The sequence below is a fragment of the Sardina pilchardus genome, chromosome 23 (genome assembly GCF_963854185.1).
Source record: "Sardina pilchardus chromosome 23, fSarPil1.1, whole genome shotgun sequence".
Taxonomy (NCBI): Eukaryota; Metazoa; Chordata; class Actinopteri; order Clupeiformes; family Clupeidae; genus Sardina; species Sardina pilchardus.
Window position 1 is genome coordinate 12683211 of NC_085016.1, and position 25238 is coordinate 12708448.

Here is a 25238-nt window from a genome sequence, read left to right on the forward strand (position 1 = left end):
CTGTTTCTCAAGAGTCGGGGCTTTCTGGGTGAAACTTTTTTACAGAATTAGTTTCACATACAAAAACATGACAAAAAATAAACTGTATTTTAAGAGTGGATTCTTGCTGTGAACGTGACCCAAACTTACCCGGCCAGGAGTGACCAGATTGTCGATGCCCATCAGGTCTTTTTTCAGCTCCAGAAGTTTCTGGAAGTTCTCCATCTTGATCATGGTGCCGTGGAGCTGGGCCACCATCTCCGAGATGTCTGCCAGAGCAGCTGCAATCAAGAGGAGAATAATAAACACTTAGTCTAAACACAAAGTTCCTTGTTACTTGCCTGCTCATTTTGCTACACTGACACGTTGACACGACTCATTAAACTGCATGGTCCTGTTTGCAATGGCATTTCTTAACATTTTCACAAATGTGTTTCAGACTTCATCATTAAAACTTCTCAAACAATGAATGAATGGGTCAGTTCATGAATTGTTCTGGTTACATAACACTAGGTATCTGTCTATGCTGCACAGATGTTGTCAGATGCTTTCACATATGTGACCATTCAAAGCGAAATCAGTCGTTTTGCGCACAACGTTATTTTGAGAAAATCAACAATAACAAACTTCCGGGTTAAAATGTTGAATTTCACGTTTTCGCATAATTTGACTGTATACAGTCTACAGTTTCATATCGTGAACACATTTCACGGAAAAACATACGTTTTGACTGTTAAACCCAGCAGGATTCAACACATTTGCTGTCATTCCCGTTGTGCACGCGCCGCTTAAAAAGGTGATTTCTCCTCTTCTGGCATATCGTGACAGGAAACCATGTCAACTTTGGATGCGGTTATCTTAGCGATAGTTTGTGTAATACCCTTGATATACATATCGTTGGAAAGCTTAGTTTATGGCCGTTCGCGTGAGCACAATAACTTAATTTAGTAAATTCTACCGAAACGACTGGTTCCGTTTTACAGGGTCACATATGTCACGCCAGACCTCTCATCTCAACATATTCTCTAGCTTGTGTTCTCAATAAAAGGAATCTGCAGAAGTCTTCACTCCCATCAGGCCCCCTATGAAACCAAACCAGACGGCCCCTCAGTACCTCTGGAGTCCCTGAAGTCGTCGTGGGTGGGGGGGTAGTGTTTGCACAGGCGCTCCAGGATCAGCTTGTAGTGCATGAGGCGGTGGAGCGGGCGCAGGAAGAAGATGTTGAGCGGCAGGTAGCACACCTTCTGCAGCTCGAAGTCACGGCACAGCGCCTCCAGCCGCCGAGAGCCCCGGCATGTCCGCTCCAGCTCCAGCAGCGCCTCCGACTGCTTCTGCAGGTGACCCGTCATCAGCTGGGGGGGGGGGGATGGAGAGAGAGAGAGAGAGAGAGAGAGAGAGAGAGAGAGAGAAGAGACAGAGAGAGAGAGGGATAGAGAGAGAAAGAGCAAAAGAAAGAAAGATGGAGAGAGAGTGAGAGAGAGAGAAAGAAAGGAAGATGGAGAGAGAAATAACAGAGATAGTGAACAACATGTTATGATAATCCACAATTAGCTTTCATACTACATACACATATTATATTTTATATGATTATGAGCTACTTTAAAAAAACTATTTTTATACTGTATATTATTTCAATTCTACATAAATATTTGACATTGATTGACACTGACACTAGATACACTGCTGAGTGAGTGGCATGCTACTGATGTGTTCATCATCACCGTCGAATGCTAATTTACTGAATGTATTAATTAAAGTGTTTTTTGTGCCTAAGGCTGGCTAGACGTGATAATGTTTTTTTTTTTTCCGCTCGTAACTCTCACACCCTGCCGCCCACAACAAAACGCAATTAGTGTCTGGGACCGAGGCAGACTGCAGGCAGTTAGAGGAGCGCATGTTCCCACCTTCAGGCCCTGGATGTTCTTTAGCATGACGTCTCCCACACGCTGGTAGTCCCCTTTGATGTGGGCGTTGGAGCGGCCTTCCCTGGTGGGAGAAGCAAAGGGATGGGACATCCGTCAGGGTTTTGTTGTGGTGGAGCTTACATCAGTCAGGCCACGTTGCAGGAAGAGACTGGGACAAACAGGCCCCTAGAGTTTTATGTGTCTCTCTGCATCCACAAATTTTTCCTACGAGACAGCTAAACTTTGCATACAAAGGAAGTTTGTGTTTCTATTATTGGAGGAGTTTAAAAAGCTATGCCTCCAGATAAAGACAGACATAAATTTGAGGCCCAACTAATGTATTTAATAGAAATATAGAAAGTGATCTACTCAGTGCATGCCTTCCAACACACATGAAATCTCTACTTCATACCACGGGTACTGCTGCTACACCGCAAAAGCAGCTTTTTTTTGTAACGCTCAGTTTAGACCACTAGGTGGCTCTACAGTGCAGCATCCAAATGGCCACACGTTTTTGAAGGGAAGCGCTAGCATTAACCCTTCTATGACCTCGCCCTCCCACACACACACACACACACACACACACACACACACACACACACACACACACACACACACACACACACACACACACACACACACACACACACACACACACACACACACACACACACACACACACACACACACACACACACACAATAACTCAAAGCTCCAACCTGTCAACTAGCAGCAACAATCAAGCCAAGGTGGAGATGCCGCGAAAATCCAAAGGAGAACAGAAAAAAAATCCGACATGATTTATCTCCATGTCCTACAACTGGAGCGGACGGTCTCTCTCTCCCTCTCTCTCAGCAGATTGGGCTGAGGCAGTCTGAGTATAAATTACATTGCGGATCATCCAGAACAGCGTAGCAAAGAGGCGCAGGGAGAACTAGAGGGCCTAACAGGAATTTCCCATCGCTTGGTCCATTTGTTATTGTCAGATCTGATTCCATTTCAGAAGGAAAAGACTCCCGTTGAGAAATCATTGAACTGTCAGGTCGATTCACACTGCCCCGGCTCCTTTTGTTTTGCCGAGACAACTTGGGGAAGAACCGCTTCATCACGGCAAACACACCACCCTATTGTGTAATGCGGTTTCCTCTCAAAGATTCAATAACCTTCCACTTCCAGGTAGTACTCTCCTGTGAGTAGACCTAACACTTCAGTGAGAAGCCTACACGCCAAGCAGGCTAAGGGGAGAAGCAGCACAAACTGAATTGCAATGAGATCGCGAGGCTCATCCTAGTCTCAAAAGAATAGCTGCTATATTGATCAGAAGCAGACTAAGAGCACTGTCTCTCTCTGACCAGACTAGAAGCACTGTCTCCGTCTCTCTGTCCATTTCAGTTCACTGGCCTTGGCCCAGTAAGGGCAGATGCAGTATGGCATGAACCAACCCTACTCAGCTAACAAGACACTTCAGGGCAGTGATGGAGTGATCCCACATTCCCTCAAGATTCCACCAGAGCCCTCAGAGGTAGACCAAACACAGGCTCTTGCCATACCGCTCCCTCGACCACCCCCCCCTCTCCCCCCAACGCCCACGAGAGCTTTTCCTCTTGCCGTGACAACCTGAGAACCTGAGATGCTTTCAAGCCGGGATATGACGGAATAGGACCCACCACTCCTCCCCCCTCCCTCCTCCCTCCTCCTTCACTACGGAGAGATTAGCGGAGAGCGCTCGGCCTCTGGGGTCAGCGAGGCCCAGATTAGACGGAGCCACCACGGATCACTGAAAATGAGATCAGCGGGAGGCGATTTGATGGTGGTGCCGGGACTCACTGACTCTGATGTTGTAATTAACGACGGGAGAAACTGTACGCTTTGCTTCAGACACTATTTCATTAGGGCCCCTCGTGTCGTCAGTCGAGAGCACCGCTGGGTTTCCTTCCCCGTCTCGACGCTGAATTGATTCAGTAAGACTTCAAAGCCTTACCTGACTGGGGCCCCCCAGAGAGCTTTTGTTTTTCACTGCAAGGACCTTTTTCATGTTTTTAATGTAAAGCCTGAACCAGACAGTACTTTTTTTTATTCTGACTGATAAATATAAAAACATATTCATATTATGTACATTCCTAAAACAGGTAAATTGGTAAGCCTGGCCACCGTCTCAGGGGGGCTATTTGTGTCTTTTGCAAGCCTGTAACCTTTCACATGCTCATTACTTTGGCTCAGGTACTGAACACCACTTTGTGTTCCCATGTGAAGAGCACAAGGCCTTTAGGCCAGAGCAATTGGACGCACTGTAATTGCTGTTTTGACTCTCACATGAAAGGGGATCCATCAACAGCCTATCTGGGGAATAAAGATTACTTTTTTTGTAGGGACCACCTCCCCCTCCACCCACACAGACACAGACACAGACACAGACACACACACACACACACACACACAGAAACCCAAACACAAATACAAACACCCACAAACACACGCACACGCACACTATGCACAACACCTACCACTGTGCCAGGCGCTGCTCCACCTCCTTCAGGAAGGCATCATGGAACTTGTAGACGGGTTCAAAGTTGGCAAATATTGAATTCTTGAGTGAGTCCGGCAAGGCCTCTTCTTTCGACATAAATTTATGGAGCCCCTGAAACACAGACACAAACACACACAGACACACAGACACACAGACACCCATACACACAAAAGCATTCTGGAATTACTACCAAATGAAACAATAATGCCATACAAAGTGTTTGCACACTGGGGATGCATTTCTGCATAAAATCACTGCTGCTTCTAATTGCCACTGTTGTTGTTTTGTTTTGTTTAAATCATCCCACCCTTTAAAACAGGAACTTCCAACTAATGAGATGACCCAACTTCCTCACACACGTGGGTGTAGCGCAACAAAACACGCATGAACAATAATAACAACAACAAGACCAGCAATTTGCTAAACATTATGGTTTCACCTCTGAGGGTTTGGGGGGGAGGGGGGGGGGGAGCGTGGTGGGTGGGTGGAGAGGAGAGGTGGAGGTGGAGGAGGTGTGGTTGGGGGGGCACTTTGAAGGCAGAAGGTGTAGCCCAGCTGTTCGGCGTAGTAGAGGAAAAGGGCCAGAGAGGGTGGGGCTCCCCACGGGTCTGCAGACGGTGGCTTTCAGATCCCGCAGCCAAGGAAAATATTTATGAGAAGTGTAAAAGCCTCGCTCCCTCACACAGACGTGTGTGTGTGCTTGTGTGTGTGTGTGTGTGAGCGAGCACACACACACACACACACACACACACACACACACACACACACACACACACACATGCGCCCACACCCACACCCACTGGTGCCTCCCTACCACCTCAGACATCAAAGAAGTTGGAAAATCAGACAACCAGAAGCAGGAGATCCAAGGAGAGCGAGAAAGAGAGAGAGAGATAATGTAGAGATAGCGTAGAGGAGAGTGAGAAAACTACAAAGCTGGGGGGGGGGAAGGGCGCTTTGTTTGTTCTCGTAAAATAAATCAGCTGCTGTCCCTTTTCCCAGTGCAAGGGTCTTCTCCAGAAGTGATAACATTTGCCCAGTTCGTCAAAACAGAAAACAGCTCCTTGCTGAGCAAAAGGCCTATTTTTCTGGCAATTGCTTCATAAACAGCCTGAAGGGAATCTTCTGGATGTTCAGATGGCGGGAGTCAAGCCAGACACCCTGAGCGGCAACCATCTCCCAAAAAGATTAGTCTGCTGGGACAGTCCCTTAGGGGAGATTACACTGCCCAAAACACAGAGCAATGTAGTTCCCAGCCCCCCAGCACCCCCCAATCCCCCCACTCGTCTCCTCTCCACTCGTCTCCTCTCCTCTCCCAGCGAGTCAGTGTTTGGAATGATTGGTGGCCCACGGCTGAAATGTGTGTTCCTCATATTGATGTATGTTTACCACTGCCCCCCCCCCCTCCCCCATTCCCCCTATCCCCTTCACAGGGCGGCAGGCGGCCATGGTTTGCTTTGTGTCAACATTGGCGCTAAGGGCGCGGGGTAAACAGCAGCTTTCAGAGTCAACTCATCCAACAGTAAAGGTCTTACCACGGTGATGACCTCCAGGTCCTTCAGATACGTCCGCTCTGTGGTCAGCAGCTCTTTGGCAATGAAGTAGGCTTTGTCAGTGGGGAACCTCTGTGGGGGGGGATCAAAGAGAGAAAAGCAGAGAGCAAGAGAGATAGAAAGAGACAGAGAGACAGAGAAGCAGATAGAGAGACAGAGAGACAGACAGAAAGACAGACAGAGATGGATAAATGGATAAAGCAGAATTAAACCACTTCAGGCTCATGTCATTTATCAAGCTGAGCTAAGGTGACACATCAATTAAGAGATTTCCACTCCAAAGCGAATGGATGATGGGAAAACTCACTACCACAGGCTTGGCTGTGTGGTTCTAGCTGTAGCTTATCTCACGAGCATCAGACCCTTTCACTGAAGCAAAACACACTCCATCAATAGTAAACAACCGTAAACAACAGCAAACAACAGCAGACAAATGAGAGAAGATCCACTTTCCTTATGCACTTTACCTCTACAGTACTTAGGGCTAGCTAGAGTTTCTATGTGTCCTACATAGAGGTGGATTTAGGTTGGCTTATCTGGGTCTCCTGCTATTTTAAGTAGACGGGGCTCTACACCAAAACCAGGGGAGTGACCAGCGACAAATGGGCACAAGCTTAGGGGACCGCAACTTTCGGTCATTCCTAGGGCAGTTTTTATCAGGCCCATCTCTATGCTTGCCTGTATTTTCTAGGGCATTCGTGTCTCTATAGCCGGCCGGCTGAGTGAGTGAGAGAGTGATGTCTGGCTGCACGTCCTCAGTTTAATCACACTGATAACATTTCTGTACAAACTAATAAAGGTCCTTAGTTGTCCTCATATCAGTTCTCCTCAGATCCCCTAACTTCCTTCATTCCTGTATTTCACCATCCCTCCTTCCCTCCCCCTCTCTCTCCCTCCCTTCTTCCCTCCCTCCCTCCCTCCTTCCCTCTTCTCTTCTCTTCCCTCCCCATGAAAGACAAACCTTCCTCCGAACCTCGTCCTCGTCGTCCGTGCGGACGAATCCGGCCTCGGTCAGCAGGGGGCTGGTGAGGGGCGACGGCTGCCGGCCGTCGGGGCTCTGGCCCAGGCCGAGCGTCTGCTGCTTCTGGCCGTTGACCAGCATCCCCCGGGGGACGGCCGGGGAGTCGCTCAGGCCCGGGCTGCTCGGCAGGGGGCCTGGAGAGGGGACAAGATGATGCTTATTTAGACAGCTGGACACGGTGACCATGGACATGAAGTTGCTCAGAACCAAAACAGCTCAGTAAACACAGTTCAGTGCACATAATAACACTGACTAAGAGGTGCAGTTGCAAGAAGGTAGAGAACAGATTCATGCAAAAAGTCATTTCAAACTTTATAAAATACAAGTAATGTAAGAGAAGCCGAGTGAAGCGCAGGCTGGAATTAAGAGTCAGATTTGTTGCAAAATCTGGCATGAAATCAGATGTTGGATTTCAAGTAAAATAGAGAAGTAATCAACAGAGACAGAGATCTCTTGAAAGGTGAATGCCTTGAAGATGAGCTAATGTTGCCTTTGCTAATCATGAGCGTCCAGACATACAGTCAACTGGGCTGAGTGAGTCATCATTCGTCCAGGAATCTGACATTTGGAGGATTGTGGTTCTTCTGACCTTCATCTGAACCCCTCAGGTTCAGATTGTGATGAATCAAGAGCTCTACAGCAAGTCCACTAAAGAAGTCACTACGTCTACTAAGACATTCACTACGTATACTACAGTACATACCGAATGTGCAGAATACTTGCCCAATACGGTTTGGTCCTTTGAACTCACTGCTAGGCTGAGACGGACTTCTAAGCCACTGCTAACATGGCCAACACCAGCATGGCTTCCAGCGCAATAGGGGACGAGGTGGAGTTGCATGAAACCTTGTCAGGTTAACACATGTAATACAACCACACAAACCAAAAACACAACCCAATAGACCCACACAAAACCACCAGACTTGGGGCCCGGAAAAGCACTGAACACGAAACAACAACACTAGACAGCCTACTGCTACTCTAATCTACCACAAAGACAAGGGAAGGGGGTGCTAGCAGCTAGAAGGGAGACCACAAAACAACACTGGCCAGACCCGAGAGACGATTGGAGTCGTGCTTCACAAAACTCGATTTTTATTGCCACTAGTGCAGAGTTAAAAACCAATGTTAAGAAGTATACCGTACAAGACAATTCACAGACAAACATGAGCGAGACAGGTAATGAGAGTCTAATGGACGTTAACACCACAAGAAAACCCAAGACAAAATGTACAAATATGTCACAAGTGAGGGAGGAAAAGACAGTGTATTATGAAGGATCCCTGATCTATGAGAGAGTCCTTGTATGTCCTGCTAAACGTTTAGTGGTAAAGGTCCACCTAAAGCTTACGATCTGAAGACTCCGCTGGCTTACTTGTAAAGATGTTCTTCATATATTTTTTTTTTGTTAAGTCATTCAGTGAAAAAATATAGCTGGTTACTGGAAAAGTTGTGAAATGTTAAGACACAATTAGACAACTCCACATTTCAACTGTACAAATTAGGCTAGATGGACTTCCAGCATGTCATCGTTAGAATTTTGGATTAAATAAACACCATACACTAAGTCTACTTTAAGGACATTAAAATGATTTACATTTGACTTTAAATGCTTCATTTACAACCTTCTTAATCTTACAAGTACAAAAGACTTATAAAGACATAAGATATTACATGAGCTGAGGGTCCATTATACTGAGTGTCAGTAAGGGTACAGGAAAAAAAAAAAAAAAAAACGTTAAAGAGGTCATGCAAATGAATTGGACTGTTTAGAGGAGCATGCCAAATGCAGGTACATTAAGGTCATACAGTGTTCAACCACCCACTCTGGTACCATCAGTTATGGTTCATACACATATGCTCCATGATTTGTCAAACATGCAAGAAACCAAAACAGCTGCGCTATTCAAACAAACAGTGTCTGAGCAGACATGAGTTGTCTGGGACCACCAAATCTGGACGGTTTGACAAGGTTGCGCAAAGACCTCCCAAGAAAAAAAGCTTTTCAAGTCAAGACTTGGATTCCCTTAAGAAAAGTAGTGATTCATTAATGGATTCAACTCAAACCTTCAGAATCCTTTTATATGGCACAAAAGACTGTCACATTTCTAACAAGAATGTGTTTCTAATCTTTTAGATCATCGTTTTTTAATATTATAGGAGGAGCAGCCCCATATTCACATGCAGAATCGTTATTTTTCTCTTTCAGTTTAGTCCCTTAGTTTTGCTCAACTGGTCTACTGGTAATCGTAGAGCGTTCTTATCACTGTGCGTCTGTACCATTTCTCTTCCGTTAATGACACCACTACATGTCAAGGGAAACAAAGTATTGTCTTGGCATTAAATAGGAAATAGGGAAGAGTAACAAAGTGACAGGAAAGCAACAGCTCGACATGCTTTTAGCAGAAAAAGAACAAAGAACAGAAAAAAACAAGTAAGAAGAAACAAAAAAAGTTACAGTAAGAAAGTAATATCCCACAAGTAAAGAAACATGCTGGGGGAAATCATTGCACTGGCTGTTCTGTTTTCGGTTTTGAAAAAAATAAAATAAAAAGCATTGTGAAGGACCAGCAAACAAATGACAGTGATGGCAATTAAGCATCCAGTGACCACGACGCCATCATTACAAAAGAGAACGGCTGCAGATACAATATTACAGATCAAACAAATCAACAAATTGAAAACTGAATGGAGTTCATGCAAAGCATTTGCAAGCCACACATGCAAGATAGCTAGCAAGCTCTCTCAAGCCATGCCAGGCACCAGTGGTGTTGCACGAAGTTGCCATTAACTGTTGTTGCCATGGTGATAGTGATAAGGTCTAGCACGTTATTCAAAATCAGGCTTTTGAATGATTAAACAGATCTTGCTATCAGTAGTTATGGGTAACTTCAGACTGGATCTGCACCCTTAGACGTCAGTGACTGAGAAAGTGACTGATGTAGAAAAGAGATAATATCACAGATCTAATAGCCGATAGGCCTTTCAAATGGTCATTCCGTAAAACATATAGTCTACAACGGGACTTGTAGCCCTACATATTTAAAAGGCTATAAGGAAGTGTAACTAAAGAAACACCCAAACAGTTAAACTTCTAGCTGGTCTCGCAAGACAAATATGTTGTACTTACAAAAGAATGTGAACAACGTTGCTTTTTAGATCATTTCTGTGGCTTACTGTACATTACAGAAGTTGTGTATTCAATAGATAACTATGTCAACATTCATTACAGTTAATTACCTCAATCAATAAAATTCTCTCCTTATTTGGAAACATGCCATGGTATGCAGACTACGGCACACATCCCAAACTCACACTAAGGGACTATATATTACTGTGGATATATACTGTAGTCATAATGTAGTGATATATTTAAACTTATTTTCTTTCAAGGTTCTCTATAATTCACACATTTCACACAGATTAAACACTGTGATTCTGTCTATACCACAAATCCTAGTCAATCATATGCAGTCACAAATGTGAAATGCATATTCAGTATCATTACATACTGGATTATCTTCACGATCCAAGAACAATTAACATTGAGTTTTAGTAATTTACAAAGGCATTGAGATTTGTTAGGGCTAATTTTCACCATGAGGTTGATGCAATAACATGCATTTACTGCTATTATGCAACAGCCCGATCTATCATATTGTGAAGTAAAGACTGTCTGATGAGAAGCCGATAAATTACAAGATTTGTATGCAATGAATGTGTTTAAAAGACATTTGGCACTAGGCACAATGAATCAATCTTTTTAAATGTCTCCAATATGAGGAATCTACAGAGACAATTTTTTTTTATATTTTCCGATAACTGGAGTGCAAGACGTTGTTAGCGTTCACATTATGCATAGTATGTGTGTTATGGAATCATTTCAAAGGAATTTCGGTCAAACTAAGTTCGAGGGCCATTATTCTGCCACGGAAAATGGAAACAATCTAACGTTATTCATTTGTGGAAGTCAAGCCCAACTATCGTCTCATCCATCTGTGGCATCGCACAGATTTCACAAAGATATGTTGCCATATGCTACGCTGAGGAAGATAGAGAGCGACCTGCCTAGAATAGGGGTATACCATCAAAGACGAACGGCACACCTATTAACAGCTGAACACCCTAGAGCCCTCCTCCACATTGAGGTGACAACCGTAGCCATCCTCCTCCAGTGCAGGCACCTCCTCCTCCAGCTGGAGGCCGCCGAAGGAGAACTTGCTCCTGGGCATTGGGGAGGTGTTCACCGCTGCCGGGTTGCCGTAGACCAGCGGATGGTTAAACGAGCCGCTACCGGCGTCGGACTCGGTGTCGCTAGACTCCGTGCCACTGCTGGTGGAGCCGTCCATCATCTGGGCCGGGCCCGGGTGATCGTTGGCGCTGAGCCGGTTCCCGTACAGCCTCGGCCCGGCGCTGGACCGGGCCTGGCCGGGCACCATGAGCCCGTTGGTGGCCATGCGCCGCTCGATGGCGGCGATGCGCTCGGCCCGGGACACGCTTGGCTGCGGCTCGTGCGACGGCGTCGAGCCGATCTGACTAAGGATCATGGGGTCGGTGTCAGAGCGGTTCCTCATGCCGTTATGCCCCTGGTGCCCGTGTGGGGCGCGGTTGGTAAGGGGCGAGTAGCTGCCATAGTGCAGCCCATCGGGCGCCAACTTCCCATTGGGCAAGTAATGGCCGTCATCCCAGTGATGGGAGCGGCCGTTGTGCCCGTTGTGGCCATTGTGCCCATTGTGGCCGTTGTGACCGTTGTGGCCGTTCTGCTTGGCGTGGCTAAGGGAGCCGGTGCGGTGGAAGCTGTTCACCACGGGGCTGGAGGCTGCGCTCCTGGTCTTGCACGACCCCGTCATGTTAAGCCCGCGCCGGTCCCCGCCGTAGAACATCTCGTCCACCAGAGTGCTGTGGAGAGCGGCGCGGGCCGAGCCGTTGCCGTAAAACGAGCCGTTGGACAACCCGTCGACGTCGCCGTCGTCGCCCTGCTGAAGGTCGCGGTTGGGGGGAAACGCGTGATTATTGACCGGGGACAGATCCATTAATCTGTTTTTGCCCAGCTCTCGAGCCGCCTTCTCTGGGTGGTACACCCCGTTGGCTATGCCCTCCCTGCCCCTCCGCCCCACTTGAACGTCCTCGTCATTGCCGTAAGTGCGAGAGCGACACCTGGTGACGAGACCCTTGACCACATCGTACTCGCTATCTACGTCGCTGCTGTCAATGTAAGGGATGGAAGAACTGCTGCCCTGGGCTGATCGTGGGGTTTGACCTGTGTTGACGTAATCAGACGACTGCTTCAGCTGCTGTTGTGATTGTTGTTGTTGGTGTTGTTGCAGAGGCTGCCTTGATGAAAGAGATGCAGGGCTCCTGGCATCATTGTCCTCCGGTGGCCCTTCATGGTGACCGTTGGGTTGGGTGACCGGGCTGAGCTGGTGGCGCTGGAGAGCCGGGTTCTCCACCATTACTTGGGCGGACTCCACGACCCGGCCGTGCCGGAGAGGGGAGTCTGTCCGGTCTGTGTTAAGGCTGCTTGCTCTTGGCCTCTGCGTTAAAGACACAAGAAACCCCCCCAGAGAGACAGGAAAATAATAATACATGTGTTATTACTAGTTACTTGAGGTAATGTATTTTCATTTAATAGTTCACAGCACCTCAGGAGGTTCAACTGATAATATCATCAGGATAATATACATTCTTAATGTTTTTCAACAGCTAGAAACAGTACATTAAATTCAATTAAATGAGGGAAATTAAAAAGAGCAAATCTGAGGAAATAAATGCCCCCAAAAGCTATGACACAAGCAAAACATTTCTGCAAAGTGCAACAGGTCTGATGAGTGACTAAGATTTATTGAGTGGATCAGATTAACACTGACTTCTTTTGGCACTTCTGAGCTGAGATGGGATGTCATCGGAGATAGGCTGCTGATGGACTGGATCCGACTGTGTTTCCTAGGAGATAAGAGGAAAGAGGAAATGACATCATGTCCCAGGAAATCAAACAGCCAAAGGCATACGCCCCGGCAATTATTCAGTCGATTCATGTTGATGTATTCCCTTGTAATGCAGTAGCAATTGAATTACAGTGTTTCACTTTGATGATCTTGCTAATTGCCTAAACAACAACAAGATCTGCCACAGCCTGCCTTCTTGAATCTTCTGTTCATGGAGACAGGGGAAAGCACAGCTGTGCGATTCAATTTGGTTCCAAGAACCATAACAAGAATCAAAGGGTTTGGGTGATTACACAAGGATTGACTGTACGGTCTGTTTAGACAGTGGAACAGTTACAGTGAAGAAGAGATGCATAGTGAATAGAGAATTTGCCATGCCACTGAAAAGCTCACCTTTCAAAGGGGACCTTTCTAAATTCGGAGTCTTTCACATAGTCGATCAACTGCTTCTGTGTGCGTCCACTAAAGAAAAAAAGGCAAGAGTGAACAAGTTCAGGATGTGCATATCCCTCACCAAGATTCTCAGCCTCTGTCTAGACAGTTTATCATTAAATTCATGCTATTTTTACATTGCAAAAAAATATACTTACATTGTTTGGCCAACTTGATTAAAATCACTAAATTGACAAGGTTGGCATCATCGGTAAACTCAGTTTGGTGCATTACTAAGTCTGGCACAATGGAATTCTTGGCTTGTTTTCAAGAGGCCTACTGTATACGTTTCTTGGCTATGTGCTATTTGCCAAGGCCTGGCATCCGTTACCTGAACCTGAAGGAGGACCCTCTGGTGAACAGCACGGGTTTAGGCTTGGGTTTGGGCTCCTCAAACAGCCGGAAGAAAGCGTGGTACTCCACACAGATCTTCCAGAAGACCTTGCAGCAGTCTCGACTACCCATCATGAACTCCAACGTGTCCTGGCAGTTGCTCTGCTACGGAGTAGGCGTCAGAGATAAACATAGCCAATTGAATCATAACAACAGGCCGTATTTTCCAGGATGTATCAACTCATTATGGATTACTATGTGGGTTATTCTACGTGGGGTTATTGTTTGTTTACAACGTAATCCTTTTACCGTATTCTCCGTGTCCAGTGGAGTGCTTCTGGACAGACTTACATTTAAGTCAGGCCGCAGTTTGATCAGAAATCTCTTCCTCTTGAAGCTCAGCTTTCTCACTTTGGACCAGTTAAAAGCATTGATTTTTGTGTGTCCCTTTTGAGGAAAAATGAAGCAAAAGAAAAAAAAAAAAAAGCAGAGGCGGTTAAAGTGATTAGCTACATGAAAGGCTCAGGGATGGATCGTTTGTTATCATACGTTCTACATTCAATCGAAAAAATGCCTCAATCCCCCCATCTGGTTTCTTCAGGCTCTGCCATTCTTATAATCTCAAACAGGTGAGCCGGTTTACGGCCCACTCCGGCACTCCAAATTCAACACAGGCAGATAAATCAGCCGTGTCTCCCTCTCCAGCTCCAAAATTAGAACGGCCGCTCACAATTCCCAGAAATGAAACCATGCTAAACCCAAAAGTGCCAGAGCAGCTCCAAACAGAGTAAGAAGAAGGGGGGGAAAAAATCAAAAAGGTACTTTTGGAAAAATTTAGCAAAGAATACAGTATAAGCAGCACCCCTTGGGTCATAGTTATAAAATCTTATTTTTTAAAAGCACATAGCTGAATCTGTCTGCTCTGGGCCTCCCTTTAGGCCTTCTTCTCAGACTAGATAACAAAGGCTTTTTAAGAGCCTTATAGTATCGTTTTCTTTTACACAAACATCCGGTACCTGGAAGACCAGGATCCCCGTGTGGGCCACGCTAAGACTGAGTCTGGTTCCCTCCCGATCCTTGGCCGGATGGAGCCTCACTCCGTACATTTCCAGCCGACGAGCGATCTCCAGCAGCTGGAAGTCTGACTCGGCTGGGGTGTGACCACTAGGGAGGGACGGACAAAGAAAAACATCAGGAGACGTGTTATTTTCGTTAAGTCTTTGGGCACTTCCGGTCTTATCCAATGACTGATTCCTGAGTGTCTGACTCCTCTAACTGAGAGTAATTTCTTGTTGAACAACTATCTGGCAGATATTATGGATGAAAGTACACTGCCCTCATCAGTGACACAGCTTGTTGAATAACAAAACATGTTTTTGAAGTGCATTCTTTCAGATGTTTTATTTGGGGAATTTCTTTTGATTTTTCTTTTTAATGATTTGCAAAACAGCTGAAGTTGCTTTCGGGCAGGGCCAAATTAATCAGCAGCATGAAAGCACTGGTGGAGCCTGAAAAGAAGACTTCAAAAACAGATTTGACTTCCAGAGCAGCCTTCTGTTTCCTGCATGCGTTGTATTATTAGCATTCCCTGCCCCTCTTCCCAGCTTTAAGTGACACAGTGGCATCGCTCAAAAATGACTTCTGGAGAGGAGGGAGCAGACATGTCTATCACATGCACATAACCTTGTATTTCATGTTTACTCAAAATGTGCTGCAATGCACTCAACATTCAAGTCCAAGAAGCAGTCTCTTCTGAAATATGGTGACTTGTGGTGATAAATGACGCCTCAATCAGCCATCACATGAGCGTTTTCACGCCAACACAAGAGTGGAAAATGGCTTGTGGTTAAACCGACACCGTGGGAGTGAAACTCACAGCACTGACTGTCCCTCACCCACAGCTGACACCCTGCCTATTATCTTATGAGTTGTAGCCTACAACAATGTTCATATGCAATGTGCGTAGGTGTGAATGTTCATTTTGCATGCTGTGGCTAACAAACAAAAACACCCAGAAGCAGCGATTGAGAGAAAAACACAGAACATTCCAAAAGGGAACTGCCAAATGGGGTAGTGTGATCTTGCACAACTGAGGGGAAGGTCTGCCGCCGCACTCACCCATGCTTGCGATGGTAGTCGATAATCTTGTCCATCAGGGCGTCCTGGTCAGGAATGTACTTGTTGTTGAGGAGGTGCTGTCGACTCTGGACGTCGTCAAAGTCGCCGACCTCAGCTGAGAATGAGACAGAAGGGTAGGCATGAGGGAAGGCTGGGATCTGACCAGTGGCATGATTAACATTGAAACAACATTGAAACGACATCATTTCCCATGATAATCATTTGCAAATGACCCATATTAGCGGCAGCCATGTCTGACAAATGACTAATAACAGTTTAAAGGTCAAGAAGTGATTACGCTTTTTGCTGCTTTCCCCCCCTCCTTTACAAATGAACAAACTGCTATTGCAATGCCTACTTCCCTGAATCATCCGACTTCAGTTAAAGTCTGAGCGAGGTGAACTGTTTATGATGCTTATGCAGAAGCCGAAGGGCGGCTCCAATGCAAGAGGGCCTCTAGAGCCAGATACTGTCAGCAAACTGTCTAGCGCTGATTATGGTCTGACAGCGCGCACACTGGGAGTACTTTCACCGCCTCTTTTTTTCCCAGAGTGCAATTCCACAGCAACGCTCCTCATTCCAGCAAGGTAAAGGATACCGCTGCACTGTCTCCGTGGCAACAGAGATTTGCAATTTGTTCTCTGGGTTGTTTGACATGATTTGAAAATGGTTCTGCATGAATAGTGACAACAGGGCTAATCCGCCCTCGCCATATTTGCTTGGTTTGCTATTCCATAAATAAGACAGTAGCAGGGGGATCTGACAGTGCTCTCCTTACAAAGCACAAGCATCCATTAATGGTATGGATAGAATGCATCCAATGCTGCATCCAAGTTCAGAGTACACACGACACATTTCTGCTCAATACCGAACCATGCAACGCTGGAAATGTACAGAAAGCTTTCATTCAAAAACATTTGCTGGAAAATGCAATAATGCTAGCATGCAATATTTGCACATAAAACAACTGTTAGCTTGGTCCTGGTTCAGTGGCATCACTGAATGTTAACATTACACATAATACAAAGTTAGACATAAATAAACAAATGAGTGTAATACAAACGCAAACACTGTTTACTGTTAAACTTCTTACATTGAACAATGTGGGAGACCAGGAGAGCAGCACTGGTGTCATTGCAGGTCAGGCGTCCACAGGCCAGGTCGTGCTTTATCTGCAGCGCAAACAGGTATCTGAGCCAGGACAGAAAGAAAAGGAGCGTTTGTTAGAGCACACGGATGAATAAAGGAGGTATTCTATTCCTCCATCTTTTTCCCCCCCTCCTTCCTCAATGTCTGTTTGACGGATGGCTGACAACATTTCATTTTCAGTCTCCAGGGACGCGCCATAATTCATGCTATTTGAGTCGGGGGGAATCCACATTAGCATGTGGGTCAGACCTTTGCCAGTAGCGGCCGATCCTAATGGGTGGTAGGGCTGCGATAAGGAGTCAAATTACTAGACAAATGTGATTAGAATTTGCCGTTATTTTCCTCTGACATAACAGATACGCTGCCAAGTTATCAGGTAGCTCTGACATATGCAAATAGTCTTTGGCGGATGGGTCAACCGTCAATCACAGGAGCATGAATTTATGCAGACACATGTATATGGATCAAGTGAATCAATGGACTGAGGAGAGAGTGAACACAGTGCTATACGCAAGCATGAATACCGTAGCTTTCAAGGGTTCAGGGAAAAACATGAAACACACAATGCTACATTAACATGGAGTGTTTGTTTTGCTGTGCTAAAATGAACCTATTCTTTACACCACGTCCTCAGAAAAGGGTCAAAATAAATCTAGCATGTAAAAATAAATCTGGATTATACGCAGTACGGCACCACTTAATCTCATTTCACCTCAGTTTTTCAACAAACCATTAACCCAATGAACACATTACCTACTCAAATTCCCACACACGTCAACAGAACGGTCTTTCGTTACGCTGCAGATTTAGCTAAAAGGCCACCGATTCATCTTAAAATGTGGAAACAGCTTCTGGTGAGTAAGCGAGTTGCCAGGGCATGACACTGCAATCTAATCTCAAAATGCTCATAAAAGCCCTATTAAATGCAGCCGCCCCCGTCAGCGTTGTTTTAAGAGCTGGCCCGTTTCCCCGGGTGATTAAACGTCAAGCAGAAGCTGTCAGTCGCTTAGTGGCAAGGCGAGCCAATTTGCCTGGCAGGTATTTGGGTAGTCTTGAGTCAGGTGAGATGGCACCGTCAGGCACTGCGCTCCAGGCTGGGAAAGTACAAGCGGCGTCTACTTAAGTTCGGAGGAACTGTTTTGTTTGTTTGTCTCTCCCTCGTTCCTCTGTTCTGGAACTTGTCAGATGTTCCACAACGCCAGATTCCTGCTCTCGGAGTGGAACGTGGCAAGGTCACAAAAGCCTGCCACGACGAGAACACAAGAGGCGCCCCGTAAGCATGGAAGTTCCGCTAATGGTTAGTCAGAGAAGAACAAGAGAAGTCTGGGGGCGATGCCAACACTCGAGAGGAGCCGCAGCCATCGTAAGTATGTGAGGCGGGACATCTGCACACAGCACAGCTGTAGTCACTGCCAGCAGTCAACAGGTTCACTTCGTTTTCAACCACATCAACCACCATGTGTAGATTTCTCTGCATAAGACAAAAAAGAGACTCTTAAGATGGTAGTGTTCTATATATAGCTCATTAAGATCCATTCTTTACGGACATGCAGTCACCCTCGACTCTCGCTCATTTAACGCTAATCTGTTTGAGAGTTGAGGCCTGTGATGTTGTCGGGGGATGGGAGGGATTAGAGGATTTTCAGAAATGATGAATGGATTACCACTCCACAAATCTGTGACCTGTATGTGCAAGCCACAGATTTACAGCCACATAAAGGAAACATGGTTTTACTGAAATCATCCGAAACATCTTTGATCGATAATAATAAAAGAAATGTAATGAACCAACTACAGCTACATTGGCAAACTCCATCTACACACAGGCTCTAATGCAATGATCCATCTCCGTCCAACCATTTGCTTTGCAAACTGCTGTCCAGGGGAAAACTAAATTAATTCTTTAAAGATCATTTCACAATTTAAGAAAGGTTGGCCAAGTGGTCATCAGGTATGCCAACAATGTATCACTGCTAAGTGAATATTTCAACATCCCCCCCCCCCCGAGTCCCGGGACTGCTCGGAAGAAAACCGTGGTGCTAAGCAAACCACCTCACGCCAGAGAGGAGATCCAAGGAATGCATTCAGAACAGCATAACACCTCAGACTCACACGAGATTCTAGCTTTTGGCATGTCCACTTCTGCATAACTAATTCCCTAACAGACAGATGTGTGGACTGGTACGAGAAAAATCGCGATGGGTGTACAGTATCTCACATTCCTGCGCTGACTGATGCATCTAGATATGGGAATAAGTGCCTGCCTTCAAGGGCTTCGTGAGGGAGATGTGTGACCTAGCGTAGGGCCGAGAGCAGAGAGAGAGAGAGAGAGAGAGAGAGAGAGAGAGAAAAAGAGAAAGAGAGCGGTTAATGGCTTCTGTCTGAGTGGGGAGTTCACCTCCAGAGCCATTAACAGGCACATCTGCCTGTGTCCTTGCAGCCCGTGCAAAGCACTAATGCATTTTAAAGAGACTGCAGGAAAAGGGGTGAAAAAAGATTCAGGAAAAGCCTGCCATATTATGCTAATATTAAGATGGCATGCAAGGGTTTTTTTTTATTTTTTTACCTACGGTAGGTCTTTTTGCCTGGTTAGAAATCATGAAATAAAATAATGCTGCACCATGTTCCTTCCAATGGAGTCCATGGAGCTTTGACAAAATATTTTCTGTAAAGGATATTTACAGACAGCTACAAGAGAACGAACTGAGAAAATGCCGGTAGAGAGCTGGATAAGATATGATCTCGTTGTCCTGTATGAACCTGAAGACGCCCACTCGTCTACAAACAGTTGAACACTTGTCCCCGAAGACAGTGGAAAAAATGCATCTTCTCCAGGAAGCTCTGGAGAGGCAAACAAAGGAAGGGGGCGCTTGCTCCCGTCCTTTTGAGAGTTTTCCATGGATGGGAACTTTAACTTGGTGTCTCTCTGTCTCTCTCTCTTGCTGTCTCTCTCTCTCTCTCCCCCTCTTGCTGTTCCTCGCTCGCTCTCTCTCTCCTTCTCCCTCCCTCTGTTCCTCTCTCTCCCTCTCTTCAGGCTACTGTCCAGCATGTTCCTGCACTCCAGTTTTAGCTGAACAAGTGCAGGTTTCAGTGCCAGGCCCTGAGAAAAGACTCAAAATCCTGCTGAGCTGTGAGAAAAAAAAATATCCCTCAGTTTACAAGCTGTCGGCTGTGTGTTGAACATACAGTACACAACTGTCACAGGCAAAAGTGATTTATCGGTAAAATACTGTTGCTTAAAGTTGTTCCTCAGAGTTAACCTTGTGACTGCATGCTCACCTGGTAAGTTCTTCTGAGAGCTGTGTGTGGTCTGGGGGAAAGAACTTCACCACAAACTTCAGTATTGTGTTTTTGGGCCCTGGAAGAGGAAGGAGGATAATTGCACATCGGACCATGTGTTCCATTTCATGGTTTTCAAAGTGTTACACACAGAGAAGTCAAACAAAACATTTTGACAACATATCTCCGTGAAAAGCATATCATCATCTTGTCGGTTCAAATTAGCACTTGGAAATCTCTTCCTAGCATGCACACTTCTTCAAAGTGTCAAGAGTACTCACGTCTGATCTGCTTCACGATTGGCTTCAGGAGATCCAACCACACCTGCAGACAAGGGGAAAAACAGATCATTGTCACCACAATGACCATCAAAGGCCAACGCCTGTTTTTGTTGCTGGATGCAAGATATGACCTGAACAATGCCGTGCTCTCATTTGAAAGTCCTCTGGGAGTCTATAACCCATATTTGATATTGGGTGTAGTCGCTAAGATTCCCACCCATTACAATAAGAGTACAGGTCACAAGGATACACACTTGGATCAGAAGCTGCTTACATTACTCGCTGAAATGGGGATCTTTACATTCGAACTGAGTGAACTTCAGGCTTTACATTATGGTGAGTGAATATTACATTACTGCACTTCTGCGAACAACAAAACGACATCAAGGCAGAAGCGTAGTGAAAGAGGCTTTCAGAACAAGCGAGGACACAGACAAGTGTTGGGTAACAACGCGATGGCAGCATTGCGTGCCTCCAGACTCGGAGTCGGACATTCTGCCTGCCACCTGAACCAGGTGTCAGCATTCCAGCTGGGCTCAGGGTCACGATACTCTGCGTCACCGTTCACCTGCCTCACATAGTTCGTAGCACAAGAGCTGAGGCCACACTTTACTTCAGGTTCACCGATAATGCTAATGGTGGCCATGTTTGCCTCACTGAGAGGCATTCATTGAGCTCCAAGCCTTCAACAAACGGCTCTGCCAAAATTCAGTAAAGGAGGAAGAAAATAATATTCCTCTTCTTACACTATTAAAACGAATGTGTTGAAAATAACACAACTTCACATCTCTATGTCCAGATAGGAACAAGAGCTTGTGTTGTTTCTAACACATTCGTTTTGAGAGTGTAAGACAATAGTATGCTCTTGCTGGCGTGATGCTCTCTCAGCTCCCCATCACAATGCCATCATTTCAAAATCACATTGTCTGAGGGTAGTGTAGAAATAATGCAAAAAAATAACTTGGTCCTTTAGCTGTGATTCATGTAAGCAGAGCATTTGTTACATCTGCTGGAAATTCCGAGGGCCATTTTGAGGTAGATGACGATGGTGAACGATGTGAAACTCAGTCCCCAGTGAGTCTGAACAGATGCTTTCAGCAGCCTCATCTCTTTTTAATGCTGTTCCTGTTTGGCACTTAGCATCACTGCATTCTGGAACACTGCCTTCAGCTACAAATCCCCCTTCTTCCCTTTTCTGGTCTGTTTGCTTATCCCCCACCATCATAGGAGACGGAAGGAGAATTTAACTGATTCTTTGCAGGTTAGCATTGTGCGATTACTCACCATCATTTTGCGGTGATCCTGATATTCCAGTCCAAAGTAGTCCCCTTCCACAACGTTAAGGTGAGCGCACACAAGCTCATGGAGGAACTTTCCCGAGGCCCGTTGCTGTAAGGAGCAGAATAAAGAATAGTTATTAAATAAATAATCACGTGCATACATACATTCATAAATGAGCAAAATGGCCTGGACTCTAGGATGGGACCTTGGATGAAGGTCAGTTCCTTGAACAGAGAACAGTTACCACTCAGCTTTGATTTATAACAGCACATTATGATGAGCAACACCTAAAGACCTGAACCATTACTGAATGACCTGGAGACACTTTGCATAAATCATGGAACTCTCACTCACCCACACAGACACACTCACAGAAACACACAGACACACACACACACACACACACACACACACACGACACTAGATACTTTGCAATCTCACGTACACATATAAAAAGCTTTACAGGTTTTCCAACACACCCATTAAAATGGCTACCTCCATTTCCTAGGCCCAAGACAAGACATCGTGGGCAGCTGAACCCTAGTACAGAGGGTCCCATTCACACAACCCTGAAGTCAAATAAACGTGCTGCTAATTGGCCATTGCTTTCCAGGCAGGGGCTTTAACAAGCACTTCAGTCAGTGACCTCTCACCAGTGTGCCAAATAGCAGGGCCGAGCGAGGGGGGGAGGGGGTGGTGTTGGGAACCACTGCGTACGACTCTCAGCATCTGGGCTACAGCTGGGTCCTGAGCTGGACATCACAAATCACCACACTGACCAGACAGGCGGACAGACGAGTGGGTGGCTGAGGATGGTGAGGTGCGTCTGCACATACTACTGTACTGGATCATGAAACCCGAGATCTTCCGCACACTGACTGCACTCCTTCTCAATGTGTAAAAAAAATTGCAGTGACACCATTTGCTGAGAGTTCAGCTAATGGGTCGGACAAATTTTCTTGGCAATGGTCATTGGATTCAAATATTAAACAGCACACTGAGCCATTCCCAAACAGAGACATGGATCCACAGATCCATCACTTAAAACAAATAGCAGGCCTACTCCTCATCAAGATCTTATCAGTCAGCAGTAGTTCTGTATCCAACCTTAAGACCACCCACTGAAAAGGCACTGATAGTATTCAACACTGCAAGCCATACTCCTTTTTCTGACATCAGATAAAGCCTGCCCTATGCCAAATAAGCAGTTGTGATGATTGGCACTGGCATTTTTGATTATTTGGAAACAGGCTTGAACGGGAGCATAGCCAGATGGATCTGCTGTGCAAATTCAAATATGCTCAGAGATTCGTCTGCGTTCTCCCATGCTAGCTAGGTTGGTAGGTCTTTTTATGGTAGGAGGATTCTCAAGTCGCTCAGTGATCACCATCCATTAGGCATTCCTGTGAGCTCACCACCCCGCCCTATCCTATCCCATCCCATCCCATCCGACACAAACCAGTACAAATCCCATTCCGTTATCTGCCCCTTGGCTCCCTAGGGCCACTAGACCAGACAGCATTCCAGTGCCCCAGTCTCTTCCTGTGCAGCAGAGCTCCTGAGTCTGTTTACAGTAATGCCAAGCAGCTCCGAGCACCAGGGAGAGCCGTAAAAGTCCCTGGAGACGAGCCACCCCACCTTCAAACATGGCGCCGGCATTCCAGAGCAACTCGGACATGCCAACGACCTCGGAGAGAGAGCGGGACCACGAGAGAGACAGATAGGCATATTTGTTTTCATTTGAAAAGCAGAAAGGGAGCAAATGGCCATGAACGCCACCCAGAAATCTTGTGAGGTGGGAAAAGAGGGGAAACAAAGCTCTGTCTGTAGTCTCATGGAGGAGATAAGGATTTGTTGAGAAGACCGAGAGCTAGGAAAGGAAGGGGCCATTTTGTGCCCAAAGACATTCCTCATTGGATTTGGAACATTTCATTTCATGGCATTGCACATTCCTGGAGTGTTTTTGTAATGTAAACGTCCGATATAAAACACATTTACTTAAAAGCTCAAACCCACACACACTTCATCATGTCATACAATTTCAGCAGGTAAAGAACATCCTCCTATCTTCATATGTTTGGACCACAGCCAGAAAGTGTCACACACCAACAAGAGTATAAGACTTTGACCAACTAGACCAGCGGAGCAGGCCAGCACCCAACTGTTTGTGTTTGTTCTTACTTTTCTCCGTTCATCCAGAAGACGTGCATGGCTCATTGCGCTGAACTAAAACACAAGCCTTGCCGACTGGTTGAGGAACACTGCACATGCACATACGGGTCTCAGCTGTTGGGCTCCTGCTCATCCATTATGTTCAGCCAGCCAGGAATGAAAAACTGGCAGCGGCGTGAGCAACTGATGTGCTGCCTCTCTAGCAGAAAACATGGCTGAGTGTAGTGAGGACCCAGATCCTATTTTTTTGTGTTGCACAACACTTTTTCTGCGCGGTTATGAAATATTCCCGGGATTAGAGCCCGACACAAAAGTATGAAAGTTAACAACATAAATTATTGACGTTGAAAGCGAGTGCATCATGTAATCTCCCAGGGGCAAAAAAAAAAAAGAACTGTCATGAGAACCTTATGGATCACAGTCACATAACTTTTTGGTGCAAGCTCAGCGCTGTGCCAACAGCAGTCATCTCCTGGTCCTGTAGTTGAGAATCCTTCATGATCTGTATGCCAAGCTTCACTGATGAAGTATAAGCTGCACTGTCAGGTTATTTAGTCTTTGTCATCTTTAGCACCAGCCATCCTGCTGTGCTGAGCTGAGCTTCAGGGACGTGTGTGTGTGTGTATTGTACTCATGCGTGTATGTGTGTGTGAGTGTTTATTGCATTTATGAGTGTGTCTGCGTGTGTGTGTGTATGTATTGTACTCATGCGTGTATGTGTGTGTGAGTGTTTATTGCATTTATGTGTGTGTGTAGGTGTGTGTGTGTATGTATTGTACTCAATGCGTGTATGTGTATGTGAGTGTTTATTGCATTAGTGAGTGTGTGTGTGTACAAGTGTTTGTGTGTCTGTGCATGTGTGTATGTGTGTATGTGTGTGTGTCTGTGTGTCTGTGTCTGTGTGGGTATGGAGGAGAGGGGGGGGGGTGGTGGAGGTGAAGAGAAACCTGTGAGTGGAGGGGACCAGCTGTTTCCATGCTGTGAAGAGGGACAGCAGGGAGGAGAGGAGTGCAGCATGCCTGGAGGAGAGGTGTGAGTAACGGAGAGACGGGGGGAGGGGGAGGGCAGGGGCGGCTGAGGAGGAGGAGGTGGGCAGGCCGGGGAGGCTAAGCTGGGACCTCGGCCAACTCGGCACCCTCCGGCTCTGGCCACTTACAAAATCCAGCACAGCTCGCCCCGCCGCCAGCTGGACACCGGGCACCACACCAACCAATGACATCCCCCCTGACCACGCCACGTCTGAGCGCCGGACAACAGCTGAGCT

The 25238-nt window shown here is 46.1% G+C and overlaps 1 protein-coding gene across 6 annotated transcripts in view; it reads right to left on the reverse strand.

The window, feature by feature from the left end:
* The window catches only part of farp1 (FERM, RhoGEF (ARHGEF) and pleckstrin domain protein 1 (chondrocyte-derived)), a 69526-nt gene that overhangs the window by 8102 nt on the left and 36186 nt on the right, over positions 1-25238 (reverse strand). For 2 of the 6 annotated variants that reach the window (XM_062528390.1, XM_062528391.1), the window contains exons 3-19: positions 21806-21910; positions 20522-20564; positions 20241-20319; positions 16906-17003; positions 15813-15927; positions 14711-14858; positions 14004-14141; positions 13693-13859; positions 13323-13391; positions 12852-12927; positions 12245-12518; positions 6925-7118; positions 5946-6035; positions 4388-4521; positions 1884-1965; positions 1094-1331; positions 130-260 (exon numbers count right to left, since the gene is read on the reverse strand). In XM_062528390.1, coding sequence (XP_062384374.1) covers positions 130-260; positions 1094-1331; positions 1884-1965; positions 4388-4521; positions 5946-6035; positions 6925-7118; positions 12245-12518; positions 12852-12927; positions 13323-13391; positions 13693-13859; positions 14004-14141; positions 14711-14858; positions 15813-15927; positions 16906-17003; positions 20241-20319; positions 20522-20564; positions 21806-21910 — 2181 coding nt within the window. The remainder of the gene's footprint in view (positions 1-129; positions 261-1093; positions 1332-1883; positions 1966-4387; positions 4522-5945; positions 6036-6924; positions 7119-12244; positions 12519-12851; positions 12928-13322; positions 13392-13692; positions 13860-14003; positions 14142-14710; positions 14859-15812; positions 15928-16905; positions 17004-20240; positions 20320-20521; positions 20565-21805; positions 21911-25238) is intronic. The other 4 variants (XM_062528395.1, XM_062528394.1, XM_062528392.1 and 1 more) reach the window with 4 other exon arrangements.